Below are 16,232 nucleotides of genomic sequence, written 5' to 3'. Positions count from 1 at the left end.
AAGGAGCGAGGGGCCAATATGGATGGAGTGTGGAGAATTAATGCCAGGGCGGTGGATGTGTGTGAATGCAGCGGCCAGGATATAAATTACACAAATGCATATGGTATATATTTGTTGTACTCCAAATGTACAGGGAGTAGATGTATATAAATGTCTCGATACTGCGGGAATATACACTGCTGCCAGTATGCAGAGCATTACACACCGATACTGCGGGAATACACACTGCTGCCAGGCTGCAGAGCATTACACACCGATACTACAGGAATATACACTGCTGCCAGGCTGCAGAGCATTACACACAGATACTACGGGAATATACACTGCTGCCAGGCTGCAGAGCATTACACGCCGATACTGCGGGAATATACACTGCTGCCAGTATGCAGAGCATTACACACCGATACTACGAGAATACACACCGCTGCCAGGCTGCAGAGCATTACACGCCGATACTACGGGAATACACACCGCTGCCAGGCTGCAGAGCATTACACGCCGATACTACGGGAATATACACTGCTGCCAGGCTGCAGAGCATTACACACCGATACTACGGGAATACACACTGCTGCCAGGCTGCAGAGCATTACACACCGATACTACAGGAATATACACTGCTGCCAGGCTGCAGAGCATTACACACAGATACTACGGGAATATACACTGCTGCCAGGCTGCAGAGCATTACACACCGATACTAGGGGAAAACACACTGCTGCCAGGCTGCAGAGCATTACACACCGATACTAGGGGAATACACACTGCTGCCAGGCTGCAGAGCATTACACACCGATACTAGGGGAATATACACCGCTGCCAGGCTGCAGAGCGTTACACACCGATACTACGGGAATATACACCGATACTAAGGGAATATACACTGCTGCCAGGCTGCAGAGCGTTAGGCTATATGCACACACTGCAGATTCACCTGCGTGTTTTTTCCCCCGGAACCGCAGGTAAAGTGACCTGCGGTTTTGCTGCAGTTTGGCCTGCGGTTTCACACCTCTACTATGTTAAAGATGTGAAACCGCAGCAGAATCTGCAGTAATAATTGACATGCTGCCAAAAAAAAAACCGCAGCAAAACCGCGCGGAAAAAAACGCAGCGTGAGCACTGCGGTTTTGAAAACCCATAGGCTAACATGGTAAAGTACCATGTCTGCGGAACTGCTGCGGTTCCGCAGAGCCGGAACCGCAGCAAAAACCGCAGCGTGTGCACATAGCCTTACACTCAGGTCTTGTTTCCACTGTGCGTTTTCCCCACTTTATCGCTGCAGTGTCCGCACTGTAATCTGTTCTGATTTGCATTTTTGTTGCAGTTTCTCCTTTTTACATTTTTGATGCAGAAAGACTTGGATTTTGCACTAAAGGATCCTCAGCACAGAGTGACTGATCACTCCAAGCACCGGCGATCAGACATTCACCTGCACCTTCCCTCGGCTCCTCCTCCTCTGACTTGATTGACAGTTGATGGAGCAGAGAAGGCGGGAAACAAGTGGCCGCACCATGCTGCTCCGAGTGCCTGTGCTTGGTTTGAACAGTCATTCTGTGCTGATAGAATCCCTTTATAAATGTGGTTGTGTTTTTTACAAGCTTTTTTTTTTTTTCAGGTTTTCTATAAGGTTCTATTTTAGATTATTTGGTTCACGTGACGTGAAACATCGCAGCCACATACATAAACATTACTTGTGATGCTGCCACCCACAATACACCCGGATCCCTGCAATGCACCCAATCATACACCCAGACCCCTGCAATGCCCCCGACCATACACCCGGACCCCTGCAATGCACCCAATTATACACCCAGACCCTTGCAATGCCCCCGACCATACACCCGGACCCCTGCAGTGCCCCCGACCATACACCCGGACCCCTGCAATGCCCCCGACCATACACCCGGACCCCTGCAGTGCCCCCGACCATACACCCGGACCCCTGCAGTGCCCCCGACCATACACCCGGACCCCAGCAATGCCCCCGACCATACACCCGGACCCCTGCAGTGCCCCCGACCATACACCCGGACCCCTGCAGTGCCCCCGACCATACACCCGGACCCCTGCACTGCCCCCGACCATACACCCGGTCCCCTGCAGTGCCCCCGACCATACACCCGGACCCCTGCAGTGCCCCCGACCATACACCCGGACCCCTGCAGTGCCCCCGACCATACACCCGGACCCCTGCAGTGCCCCCGACCATACACCCGGACCCCTGCAGTGCCCCCGACCATACACCCGGACCCCTGCACTAGCTCCGACCATACACCTGGTCCCCTGCAATGCCCCCCGACCATACACCCGGACCCCTGCAATACACCCGGACCCCTGCAATGCCCCCGACCATACACCCGGACCCCTGCAGTGCCCCCGACCATACACCTGGACCCCTGCAATGCCCCCGACCATACACCTGGTCCCCTGCAATACACCCGGACCCCTGCACTAGCTCCGACCATATACCCGGACCCCTGCAATACCGCCGACCATACACCCGGACCCCTGCAATACACCCAACCATACACCCGGACCTCTGCAATACACCCGGACCCCTGCACTACCCCCGACCATACACCCGGACCCCTGCAATGCACCCGACCATACACCCGGACCCCTGCAATGCACCCGACCATACACCCGGACCCCTGCAATGCACCCGACCATACACCCGGACCCCTGCAATGCACCCGACCATACACCCGGACCCCTGCAATGCACCCGACCATACACCCGGACCCCTGCAATGCACCCGACCATGCACCTGACCATACACCCGGACCCCTGCAATGCACCCGACCAAACACCCGGACCCCTGCAATACACCCGACCATACACCCGGACCCCTGCTATACACCCGACCATACACCCGGACCCCTGCTATACACCCGACCATACACCCGGACCCATGCTAGACACCCGACCATACACCCGGACCCCTGCAATGCACCCGACTATACACCCGAACCCCTCCAATGCACCGGACCATACACCCGGACCCCTGCAATGCACCCGACCATACACCCGGACCCCTGCAATGCACCCGACCATACACCCGGACCCCTGCAATGCACCCGACCATACACCCGAACCCTTGCAATATACCTGACCAAACACCCAGACCCCTGCAATGCACCCGACCCTACACCCGGACCCCTGCAATGCACCTGACCATACATCCGGACCCCTGCAATGCACCCGACCATACACTCGGACCCCTGCAATGCACCCACATGATCCAACTCTCAACCTCATCGATGAAAAGAAAATGTTAATCCTAACCTGGTTTTGATTATTTGATCAAACAAGTCTCAGAAGTCCAGCAATGAACCCAAAGTCATTCTTAAGACCCTCATTACTTGTGACCACTCACCTCGTAGCAGATGCAAAACTTGAAGCTTGTGGGTCTTAATGCAAAATCTCCACTAACGGGGCCCCCGACTATTACAGGTCTCCATCTTCTCATATCTGGGCCCTATTAGTCTGCACCTCTGGGGGACACAGACAGGAGCGGGCCCCTGTGCACTGTGCAGCCCAATAGCTCCTCATATTGCACAATTCCATGTCTTTGAGGTGGCTGTGGCCCCCGGACTTCTTGGGCCCCTGTGCGGCTGCACCCACTATAGTTCTGACCCTGAGCCCAGGACTAAACCTCCGCAGGCCCGTGCACTTCTGGATAACTTGGCATGTTCTCGAAGGGTTAACCCAGCGCTGACAACCAGCTACGGCCCATTCAGTGGTGAGCACTGATCCGGTGTCTGCAGCCAGCGGCCGGGATCACTGATCCATTGCTAGCAGGATACAATGAAGGAACACAATGTATCCGGAGTCTGGTGGCTCCAGGTCCAGACTGACCGTGAGGTAGCTCCGGCACGGTAAGGCGCCCATGGCCGGCTGCACTTGGCTGCGGAGCTTACAATCATCCTGACCACTTTCCAGGCTCTGGACTCAATGCTCCACCATAAAGCTCCTAGCACAGGTGTTAGCCCCAAGTGTCAGAGCCAGGGAGTCACGGGGTTAATAAGCGAGAAGTTCTCCGTCTTTCTGATAAACTTCAGTTTTTCTCTGTTTCTAGGTTCTCTGCTTGCTGAGAACTCGGGTACATGCGGTGAACCCCATAAATGAGCAAACGTTCAATGCACAAAATGACTTTGTTACAATGTGTCGGTGCAGGCTGTTCCGCTCACAGAGCATTGTCCACACTGGATACAATGTAACCGCTGGGCCGGTCATATACGGCGTCACTGAGGCCGAAGTTCTCATTCACTGACAGCAAAGATCATGAAAATGGTGAAGACGTGAAACAAATGTATTATAAAGTTCTAGAACTTTTCACTCCCCCGAAATTCATGCACAGATTATGGGTTTACATGGTGGGGTCTGCCGGGTGGCAGGTACTCACCTGGGGGTCACCTTCTCGGTCAGGGCCACCTCCTCCTCGGCCGCTTCCTCCTCCTTGTAGCAGCAGTTTATGGAGAAGGGCGACGGCAGGTCCTTGAGGCGACTGGTGGAGTTGCCCATTTATAAATGGGTAAATCTCCTTCCCTCGAACTCCGCAGAACAAGACTCAGACAGGAAGTGTCTTTTCCTTTTCCCCCCAAATAACAATGCTCAGGAGCGGCCCTTCCCAAACGAGGTAGCCCCCTGTCACCGTGCGCCGGCCCTCCGGAGCCACGACCTGCCCTACAGATTGCGTTGTGCTGAGAGTGATACTGGGGGGGGAAATGAGACGGCGATTTGCAAGATTTCTCCACCCGATCATTGCAAAATAAAAAAACGATTGTCTCAAGGCTTAAACTGTAATGTGCCAGGGCGGCGCTGAGCGGCAAACACGCACCCGGGCAAACGTGGCGCTGCAACGCGTATCATACATGATGGGATTAGATACACTGCCTCAGCAGACAGTATCACACAGGATAGGATTGGATACACGGCTCAGCATTCAGCATCACATAGGAGAGGATTAGATAAATGGCTCAGCAGACCGTATCACACAGGATAGGATTAGACACAGCTCAGCAGTGTCACAGAATAGGATTAGATACACAGCTCAGCAAACAGTATCACATGTGACATTGGTAGATACATGGCTAAGCAGCAGAAGGTATCACACATGATATCATTGGATACATGGCTCAGTAGATGGTATCATATATGACGAGATTAAATATGTGACTCAGCAGGCGGTGTGAGACATGGCAGAGTTAGATGTGTGCCGCAGGAAACCGTATCAAACATGGTGATATTAGATGGGTGGCTCAGCCAACAGTGTCACACATGATGGGGTTAAATAGCTCAGTCAACAGTGCCGAAACAAGAGTCCAGCAGACTGGAAGCACAATACAGCACTACTCTGCCGGCAGCTTCGCCAATCAGTGTAGTACACCGGTGTAAGGAGGTGGTGGGGACCCTCAGGTCAGGAATGTGAGAACTGTGTTAAGTGGCCATCGGTCCAGGGTATGTTTTATAGGTCCCTGGATCAAAGGGACCAGGGTCAGATGGACATATTTAAGAGATTAAGTGTGTTTTTATGAACTATGTCACCTTTTGTTTCAGGAGCCGTTATGGTCGGGGACAACCATATTTTGGGAGGGAGGGGTGTAAGGTGGTAGTGGGGAGACCCTCAGTGCTCACTCTCTCCTGGATGCCGGGCATGAGTGCCCCGTGCGGTGCCTGGATGGTTTGCCTACATTTTACTGTTTTATTAATGCTATGTGTACTGTGTGATGCTCTTTCGTCTCATGCCCTTGTATTGTATATACTGTGTTGTAATGAACGTGTTAACAAAAGGGATAGGAAGAGTTCATCCGGTGGGCTGGGTCAGCAGACTCAAAGGAACAGGAAGGTCCTGTCTCCCAATCAGTGCCCAGGCAGGCTTGCCCAGGGCAAGACACTCGTATGGCTATGAGCAGAAGGTGCCCCTGACGACAGGACAAAGCTTCCGCAGACCTCTGCCTCAGTTTACCAAGCAGTGTAGAAGGACCCTGGGACAGTCATCAGAAAGACGGCTGTGGCTCTCCAGTTCAGGAGGGAGCCACTGATACTGACTGGCCTCAAGTAGCTGTGGAGACAGAGCAGAAAGCATTATTTCATGTTCGGTAACGTTTTCCAGAACTGTGCCTGTCATGTTTTTCCTGGATCCTCACTGTTAGGGACGGCGGAACGCACCAAATATAAATAATAGGAGGTGCGTTCGCCGCCCGGGGTCCACCGTGCGGTAGGTGACTAGACCGCTGCTGGACAATGGCAGATGCACCAGAACGTGCCGTAGTGCGCACAGGTTAACGTCACCCGAACGCTAAGAGCGGCTCTGTTCAGACACAGAATCGCTCGGCAAAAATATATGCAAAGACGCTGGTCCTGTTAACGTCACAGGAGCCGGCGTGTGGCGTCGCAGCCGCGAACACCAATAGCTGCTGGTATTGCAGCGCAGCGGCAGCTAAGGACACAAGCGTCGGTGCCGAGAACCGGGCGCCGACGGACGCTAGTGTAGGCGTGGAGCAAGTGGCGTGTAGCTTGCCACAAACCTGGAGCTGACTAAACACACTCAGTCACCACTCGTAATATCAGAGGGTAGGGGTTTCATAATGAGTCAGACACCAGTCCATGCATCCCTCACCATACACACACAGAATAATATGCTACACTAGCGTATGGCCAAGCCGCCATGCGGAGCTTTTATAGCCATGCGCTTCCGGGACCTTCCAATACTTTAGGAAGGACCAATCAGATCCGACACAGGACCTGCACATGTGACCCCTGCTCTCCACTGAGAGGGCACGTTGCGGGCATGCCCAGTAGCATGGCACGAGGACTTAGCCTCTGGAGCGGTTCCCTGCAAAGCAGGTTGCGCTACCATTGCTGCACTGGAGGTGGCAGCAACATCCAGGCTCACAGAACGAGTCTGAGGAGAATGCCTGGCTCGCCGTGATTGCTGAGCAGGAGTCCGAGCGGTCGGAGGAGAATGGGAGATCGCAGGATGTCTGGCTCTGGATTCCCGCTGTGCAGTGCCAGGAATCCGACGCCTAACATAACCCCCCCTCCTAGGGCCCCCCCCCACTGAGACTCACTGCGCTCAAAGGCCGCGATCAGGAGCGGTGCATGAATGTTTTCCACCGGCTCCCAGGTCCGAGCCTCGGGACCATGACCCTTCCAGTCCACCAAATAAAATTTTTTGCCACGGACAAACCTGCGCCCCACGATGGCGTTAACCTCAAACTCGTCAGACGATAAGTCTGATGACCCGGCAGATGACTCAGAAAACCGAATCATGTGAACTGGTTTGAGGAGGGACACATGGAACACGTCCAAAATGGCCAAATGTGGAGGAAGAGCCAGGCGGTAGACCACCGAGCTAAGTCGCTCGAGGACCTTGAATGGTCCAATGTATCGCGGTGCGAACTTGGGAGACTCGACCCGCAGTTTAATATTTCGGGTAGAGAGCCATACCATGTCGCCAGGGGAGAAGCTTGGCGCGGGCCGCCGATGCGTGTCGGCGGACGCCCTCATCCTTTCTTTAGATGCCCGAATAGCATCCTGAGTGCGATCCCAAATGTCCTGGGCCTCCACTGCCCAGTCTGCCACCCTGGAGTCAGTGGAGGACACTGGCATTGGGACAGGGACGCCGTGGATGTTGACCGTAGTTTAAGAGGAAGGGCGTCTGTCCAGTGGAATCAGCCACCGCATTGTTTAGGGCAAATTCAGCCCAAGGTAGCAAGGATGCCCAGTCATCCTGCCTGGCAGAGACAAAATGCCGTAGATAGGTGACCAAGGTTTGATTGGCTCTCTCGACCAAGCCATTCGTCTCGGGATGGTAGGCGGAGGACAGATTTAGCTCGATGCTGAGTAGGCTGCAGAGCTCCCTCCACAACCGAGACGCAAACTGGGGACCTCGGTCACTCACAATTTTGTCCGGCATGCCATGCAAACGGAATACGTGCTTAATAAACAAAGTGGCCAGACCTCGAGCGGAAGGCAGGCGTGCGAGTGGCACCAGGTGCACCATTTTGGAAAAATGGTCGGTGACCACCCAGATGACCGTACTGCCACCAGACTTGGGCAGGCGAACTATGAAATCCATGCCAACCATCTCCCACGGTCTTTCCGCCACTGGCAGGGGATACAACAGCCCCGCCGGCCTCTGTCTAGAGGGTCTGTTTCGAGCACACGAGACGCATGCTTGAACGTATTCCTTGACATCTCGAGCCATATGTGGCCACCAATATGACCTTGCCAGGAGTTCGGTGGTCCGTTTATTGCCAAAATGACCACCCACCCTGGAGGCATGTGCCCAGGCGAGGACCTCCGGCCGTAGCTGAGGAGGCACCAAGGTCTTGCCTGGTGGCACTGACTCGAGAGCGACTGGAGCCACGGTCGTAAAACTCTCCGGCGGGAGAATTAACCGAGGCTCAGCCTCTCCTCCTTCCGCCGAGACCACCGAGCGTGAGAGAGCATCCGCACGGACGTTCTTCTCTCCAGAAAGGTAGTGCAGGGTGAAGCGGAAGCGGGAAAAGAAGAGCGACCACCTAGCCTGACGGGAGTTTAGGCGCTGGGCAGTCTGTAAATAGACCAGATTTTTATGGTCCGTATATACCTGGAAGGGAAACCGAGCCCCCTCCAGGAGATGTCTCCATTCTGAAAAGGCCAACTTCATGGCTAGCAGCTCCCTGTCACCGATGGAGTAATTCTTCTCTGCCGGTGAGAAGGTCTTTGAGAAGAAGAAGCAGGGATGCTTCCGACCTTGAGCGTCCTTTTGGAAAAGAACTGCTCCTGCACCGACAGAGGAGGCATCTAGCTCTAGTATAAATGGCTTGTTCACATCGGGACGATGTAGGATGGGAGCGCCAGCAAAATGAGACTTTATAGCCGCGAAGGCCTTGGAGACCTGTTCAGACCAAGCGTTGGGGTTAGCTCCTTTTTTGGTGAGAGCAACCAAAGGAGCTACCAGGGTGGAAAAGTGTGGTATAAACTGGCGGTAATAGTTCACGAACCCCAGAAAGCGCTGCACCGCTTTGAGTGAACGAGGTTCTTGCCAGTCCATTACCGCTTGCAGTTTGGCAGGATCCATGGCCAGCCCCTGGGCCGAGATGATATAGCCCAGGAACGGCAAGGACTCCTGCTCAAACTGGCACTTCTCCAGCTTGGCAAAGAGGAAATCGCCCGCAGACGGTCGAAGACCCTGCAGACGTCCCTCCGGTGGGTAGTGAAATCTGGCGAAAAGATGAGTATATCATCCAGATATACCACCACCGAGGTAGAAAGCATGTCGCGGAAGACGTCATTGACAAAATCCTGGAAGACAGCTGGCGCATTACAAAGGCTAAAAGGCATAACCAGATATTCGTAATGGCCATCCCTCGTATTAAAAACTGTCTTCCATTCGTCTCCTTTGCGAATGCGGATCAGGTTGTATGCCCCTCGCAGATCCAACTTAGTAAAGATCTGGGCCCCTCGCAACCTGTCAAACAACTCAGAGATCAACGGTAGAGGGTATTTGTTTTTAACCGTGATCGCATTGAGACCGCTGTAGTCAATGCAGGGGCGTAACTCTCCGCTCTTCTTCTGAACGAAGAAGAACCCTTCACCAGTCGGTGACACCGACTTTCTGATAAAACCTCTAGCCAGGTTCTCCCGGATGTATTGTGACATGGCTTCAGTCTCAGGGAGAGATAGTGGATACACACAGCCTCTAGGAGGTTCTGTGCCTGGCATGAGGTCTATCGGGCAGTCGTAAGGACAGTGCGGCGGGAGAGTCTCTGCAGATTTTTTGGAGAAGACGTCCGCGTATTGGTGGTAGGGTTTAGGTAGTGCGGAGAGATCCGCAGGCACTTCAGTGGAAGCCACCTGAAGACTGCCCCTCAGACATCTCCCCTCGCAGTCCTGGCTCCGGGCCAGTATCTTCCCTGTCGCCCACTCGATATGAGGAGAGTGGCACCGAAGCCAGGGAACCCCGAGCAGCACCTGATCGATGCCGTCCGGCAGGATTAGCAGGGACAGAGTCTCATGATGAGAGGGTGAGATAGAGAGCCCTAGTGGAGCTGTCTGATGGGTCACCTGAGAGGGTAACGGTGCTCCGTTAACCACCCTGATGGTCAGAGGCTGAGGTAATAATACCAGGGGAATTGCGTGTTTCTGGGCGAAGGTAGAAGACATAAAGTTCCCCTCAGCCCCAGAGTCCACGGTAACCTCTGCCTCCCAGGTGGAGGACCCACTGTCTAAGATGCCCCGGAATACCGGTTTGGGTGAGAAGGGTTTCATATTGGACTGCCCACTACCTACGGCCACTGGGCGTGGACGCCTTTTCGCCCGCAGAGGACACGTGCTAGCCGGGTGACCAAACTGTCGGCACTGATAGCAACGTGCAGAGCTTCGCATTGGTCGTGGCTTAGAGCCGGTGTGAGACACCTCCATAGGTTCAGAGGGTGAAAGCTCCTGTGCGGAGTATATTAGTGGTTCGGTGAATGTGGGAGCCAAGTTAACCCTACGTCTGGATTGTGCCCGTTCCAGCCTGCGCTCCGCAAACCGGAGGTCAATGCGGGTGGAAACGGCAATCAAATCCTCCAGACTTGTGGGAACCTCTCTGGTAGCTAGAGCGTCTTTAACGTGCTCCGCCAACCCTCTCCAAAACACCGGGACTAAGGCTTTGTCCGGCCAATCTAATTCGGAAGCCAATGTCCGGAACCGGACGGCATAATGGCTGACCGAGAGTGACCCCTGTGTTAGGGAGAGTAATTGTAAAGAGGTGTCGTGCGTGATCCGTGGTCCCAAAAAGACCTGCTTCAGAGCCGCGAGGAACTGCGCAGCACCCTGAACCACGGGATCATCACGTTCCCACAATGGCGTGGCCCACTGTAATGCTCTGCCAGACAAAAGTGACACAATAAACCCCACCTTAGCCCGCTCTGTAGGAAACCGTGCAGCCAGTAACTCAAGCTGAATTGAGCACTGACTGACGAATCCCCTACAGGTGGCGCTGTCACCCGAAAATTTGTCGGGAAGCGGGAGGCGAGAAACTGTCGGCATGGGCAAGAGAGCGAGCGCACGCGAGACAGCCTCGGCGACTGTCTGGGCAGCAGCTAGCGCGGTATTCGCTGCTGAGTTGGCGCTCTCAATAGCCGCCAACCTGCTCTCCAGCTGTCGAATATAGCGTTGCAACTGCTGCACGTCTGCCATTGCCAGCCAGACCCTGGCGCTAGTGTAATGTTAGGCACGGCGGAACGCACCAAATATAAATAATAGGAGGTGCGTTCGCCGCCCGGGGTCCACTGTGCGGTAGGTGACTAGACCGCTGCTGGACAATGGCGGATGCACCAGAAGGTGCCGTAGTGCGCACGGGTTAACGTCACCCGAACGCTAAGAGCGGCTCTGTTCAGACACAGTCGCTTGGCAAAAATATATGCAAAGACGCTGGCCCTGTTAACGTCACAGGAGCCGGCGTGTGGCGTCGCAGCCGCGAACACCAATAGCTGCTGGTATTGCAGCGCAGCGGCAGCTAAGGCCGCAAGCGTCGGCGCCAAGAACCGGGTGCCGACGGACGCTAGTGTAGGCGTGGAGCAAGTGGCGTGTAGCTTGCCACAACCCTGGAGCTGACTATGCACACTCAGTCACCACTCGTAATATCAGAGGGTAGGGGTTTCATAATGAGTCAGACACCAGTCCATGCATCCCTCACCATACACACACAGAATAATATGCTACACTAGCGCATGGCCGAGCCGCCATGCGGAGCTTTTATAGCCATGCGCTTCCGGGACCTTCCAATACTTTAGGAAGGACCAATCAGATCTGACACAGGACCTGCACATGTGACCCCTGCTCTCCACTGAGAGGGCACATTGCGGGCATGCCCAGTAGCATGGCACGAGGACTTAGCCTCTGGAGCGGTTCCCTGCAAAGCAGGTTGCGCTACCATTGCTGCACTGGAGGTGGCAGCAACATCCAGGCTCACAGAACGAGTCTGAGGAGAATGCCTGGCTCGCCGTGATTGCTGAGCAGGAGTTTGAGCAGTCGGAGAATGGGAGATCGCAGGATGTCTGGCTCTGGATTCCCGTTGTGCAGTGCCAGGAATCTGACGCCTAACACTCGCTGCAGTGAGTGTGGAAAGAAGGTAATTGACTGTGCTGTAGGACAGGGACCGCACCTGTCTTTTTCATATGCAAGGGGCCGGGGGGGCTTCTGGACTGTTGCTTTAATAGACTCGGACATGACTACCACCCCGTGCCACCTTGTTACACCGGCACCTCTGAGGAAGCACGGAGCTGCTCCTGCCCACTCCAGTATCACCTCCTGTGTGAGACCCACTGAGCCCCAGATCCATCAAGTTGTTTTGGGGAGAATTCTGATGTAAAACACCTTCAAATTTAGCAAAATTTCTGCATAAACTTTTTTTTTGACATATATTTTTTAATTGCTGTGAAGCATGAGCAGAGATCAGCGCCGACTTAGCGGTTGGATTTGGCAACGCTCTCCAGTTCATCTTTCTTCTTGATGGCGTAGGAATTGGATGAGCCCTTGGCAGCATTGATGAGCTCGTTGGCCACACACTCTGCGATGGTCTTAATGTTCCTGAAGGCGGCTTCACGAGCCCCGGTACAGAGGAGCCAGATGGCCTGGTTGACTCTTCGGAGGGGGGACACATCCACAGCCTGTCTCCTCACTGTTTCAGCTCTGCCGATACGAGAAGAGTCTTCCCGGGGACCGCTGTTGATGATGGCGTTCACCAACACTTGCAGAGGGTTCTCTCCGGTCAGCAGGTGAATGATCTCAAAAGCATGCTTCACAATCCTGACGGTCATCAGCTTCTTGCCGTTGTTCCTCCCGTGCATCATGAGGGAGTTTGTAAGACGCTCCACAATAGGACACTGAGCTTTGCGGAAACGCTTCGCGGCATAGCGTCCCGAGCTGTGGGGCAGGAACTTGGCATATTTCTCCTTTACCACAATGTAATCCTGCAGGTTAGAAGTCCTAACCGGTCGGCGCTCAGAGCGGAAAGAGCTGCATAAACTTTTTTAATTTCTGGCAATTTTACTTCACTCCAGCTTTTAGAAAAGCGATCAGATCTTTGGCAGGACCAAGCACCCCCAACTAATTCATGAAAATTTACGTCACTGTCGTGGCCTAAATGATGGCACCAGGGGTTGGTAACATTTCTGGAAGTGCCGCACGCCAATTGAACAATTCACCGAATTCATTAACAAACACACCTTACTGCAGCAAAAAGGTCGGCAAAACTGGGGTACGAAACATTGATGTTGATAAATTGCACCCTGTATGTCCTCAGTGTGAGTATACGCTGTATACACCTGATGCGTGAGTGCACAGTGTCTGCAGGGGCTGATTGTAAGATTGACTGGCGCCTTGTAGCTGCTGTTCCACCAATCACAGAGCCAGCTGCCCCTCAGGGGTTGAATGTCAGTCACTGCTCCTCCCTGGAAGTAATCGCCCCAGAGGTCTTCTCTGCAGAAGGCAAACACTCGACGTGGATCCCGGTTCTTGTCCCTTCTTCCATGACTTTGGGCAATGTCTGCTGACTTGCTATGACAGATACCTGCGGACACTATTTCACAGAGTAAATGGTCTGTGTACTGTACGACTACTATTCTCAGTGTGGTCTTTCTCAGCATCCCCAATCTGGATGGGAGCAATTGTCCTAGCAGAGTTGGCGGGCTTCTCAAGCCCGCAATGTCCTGACCCAAAAAGGGGAAGAAGGTGGACCCAGGCAACTATAGGCCGGTGAGTCTGACTTCTATACCAGGTGTGGTGTAGTGACCACTATGTCAGCTAGGGGGCGCTGTGTGGGTGTCCCAGGACGGGTGTACAGGCACATTCAGTGTGGTAACAGGAGCAGGGTCCTAAATGACCATTATGGGTCTCAAGGTGGGTGGCCTTGGGATGCAGGATCCAGGGTGTATTGATCAGCAGAGGTACTGCTGATCTTTCTGTTACACTGTGTCAGGGAAGACTGTATGTGCAATACAACCTTTAGTGATGTCATAGCCATGTGATCACCTGTGGGTGTGGTTACAGGGCTATGTAATTGAGGTGTTTGGCACATGTGAGAGAGTGGAGGGAGTCTGTCAGAGTGTGAACAGACTTCCATGTGTCCAGGTGGGACACTACAGAGAGTGTATATGGGGAGGACTACAGCTCCCAGCATTTGCTGAGACTCTCAGTCCGAGTCTGAAGCCACGGACATTTCTGTTCCTTTGCCTGAAGTGAAGGTTACATTTCAGTGTTATGCTGTCTATGGTTTATGGAGTAATAAACCTGGTGAAATTTTAAAGGAACGTGCCTCATGTTTGTCTCCCGCTGCACCTAAGCGAGTCGAATCCCTACACAGGAAAGATCTTTGAACAAATTATAAAACAACATGTATGTCAGTACCTGGATAAGAATGAAGTGATTAACCAGAGTCAGCATGGGTTTTTAACTAATAAGTCATGTCAGACTAACTTAATTTCCTTCTATGACAGAATTTTGGTGCCCCTGAGGCTCAGTCACCACAGAGGTACTGCACCTCCTTCTGAGGTGTGGTATCCCACCATCCAGGTAAGGTGGAGACTCCTGACCACGCTCCAACACCTACACCCCACACCACAAAGTAGTGTAGCAAAGCACCTTCGGCGGCTCCCTGCTTGGAGTATAGCAAAGCACCCATTGGTGGCTCCCTGCTTGGAGTATAGCAAAGCACCCATTGGTGGCTCCCTGCTTGGAACACGAAACGTGCTGGGAGGTGGGTGGAGTTAGATTACATTACAAAGAGTGGGAAGAGTTGAGGACAACGGTCAGTCAGTCAGTTGGTTAGAGTTGGAGAGAAGAAGATCCCTGGAGAGGGGGATAGATGGATGGAAGTGCTGCAGCAGATCCCAGTGACCTGGGTCTGCTGGCACGGGAAAGGAGAGAGAGAACAACATAGACTGAAAGCCTGATTCTCCGTAGAAAGAAAGACTAGTACGGAACGTGAGGAGTAAAAGGGAACAGAGGACGTGGGTTAGAAGAGAACCCTTCCTAGAAGTTCCAAGCGCAAGGCCGGGGCCCGGTCCCCGAGGTTGTAAGGATACTAATGGTCCTGCAGCAGACACCGGAGGAATAGAAGTAGTGACCACTTTATTCCCACACAAGACTTGGGGGCACAACAGCAACTGGATAGTGAGCCGGGACTTAGTAGCAAGAAGTCCCTGAAGCAGGCTACAGCTGTCTGCCGTACAAGTAGAGTTCATAAGAACATCGGACATGAGGAACTCCAGTGTAACTCAGTACTAGGAGTACTTCACTCAAAGGCGCTATAGGAGATGTTCAGAAAGGCACATGTTGGCGGAGTGTTGGAAAGGAGTATTCCATCTGGCCTGGAGGTTGACTGAGTCCCTGACCCGGAGAACACGGTACGGAGGCAGGCACCTGTTTGTACAACAGACTATGAGTAATGCTTTGGAACTACATGCCTTGGTGTCCTCCACTTATTCCTGCGCCAACCTGCCCAGCACTGCTACATCCCTTGCGCCTGACACTACACCATCTACTGTACGTGTCACTTCACCTACTCTGCCCTGGGACTACAGCCCTGCCTGTGGAGGGCTATAACATCACTGCTGCACCACACCATCTGTCCCAGAGGCTCTGTCGGCAACGTCGGCTTACATCTTCATAGCCGAACACCACAGGTGGCGTCACGACTTACACATTGACACTGAACATTTACAATGGGCGCCCAGGGCCATGGGCCGGGTCACAGCTACCGTGACATCTCCCATTGAGGACCATCGGGCCCGGTACCGAGTACCCCACTGCCCTGGGTGTGAGGGTGACCCAGAATCACTGATTGGGTGGATCAAGGAAATGCTGTAGATATAGTATATCTTGACTTCAGCAAAGCATTTGACAAAGTATCTCATACAATCCTTATTGAAAAAATGACTAGGTATGGAATGGACAAGGCAACTGTTAGGTGGATTCATAACTGGCTCAGTGATCGGACCCAAAGAGTGGTCGTAAATGGCTGCACATCCAGTTGGAAGAATGTCTCAAGTGGGGTACCACAGGGCTCTGTCCTGGGCCCTGTACGGTTCAACATCTTTATCAATGATTTAGATGAAGGAATTGAGGGTAAACTGATTATATTTGCTGATGACACAAAGCTAGGAGGGATAGCTAATACTAGAGAAGAGAGAGAGAGAGGATTCAAAAAGATATACATAAACTGGAGCAGTGGGCAGCAACAGAATGGTTTTTAA

General features: G+C 53.3%; 2 protein-coding genes across 3 annotated transcripts in view; both read right to left on the bottom strand.

Annotated features, from left to right (window-relative positions):
* Window positions 1–16,232, bottom strand: part of NOS3 (nitric oxide synthase 3) — an 81,653-nt gene that overhangs the window by 57,953 nt on the left and 7,468 nt on the right. Inside the window, exon 1 of one of the 2 annotated variants that reach the window (XM_073582212.1) lies at window positions 4,406–4,643. The exons of the other annotated variant lie outside the window; for it this stretch is intronic. Coding sequence (XP_073438313.1) covers window positions 4,406–4,524 — 119 coding nt within the window. The 5' untranslated portion in view covers window positions 4,525–4,643. Of the gene's footprint in view, window positions 1–4,405; window positions 4,644–16,232 lie in introns of those variants that run through there. 2 annotated transcript variants of the gene reach the window in all.
* Window positions 12,425–12,951, bottom strand: LOC141095850 (small ribosomal subunit protein uS7-like). The gene has a single exon (XM_073582207.1). The coding sequence runs from the start codon at window positions 12,828–12,830 to the stop codon at window positions 12,444–12,446; it is 387 nt and encodes a 128-aa protein (XP_073438308.1). The 5' UTR covers window positions 12,831–12,951; the 3' UTR covers window positions 12,425–12,443.

The sequence above is a fragment of the Dendrobates tinctorius genome, unplaced genomic scaffold (genome assembly GCF_039654945.1).
Source record: "Dendrobates tinctorius isolate UK_male_01 unplaced genomic scaffold, ASM3965494v1 ptg000070l, whole genome shotgun sequence".
NCBI classification, from domain to species: Eukaryota; Metazoa; Chordata; class Amphibia; order Anura; family Dendrobatidae; genus Dendrobates; species Dendrobates tinctorius.
This window is presented reverse-complemented; position numbering and strand designations above follow the sequence as displayed.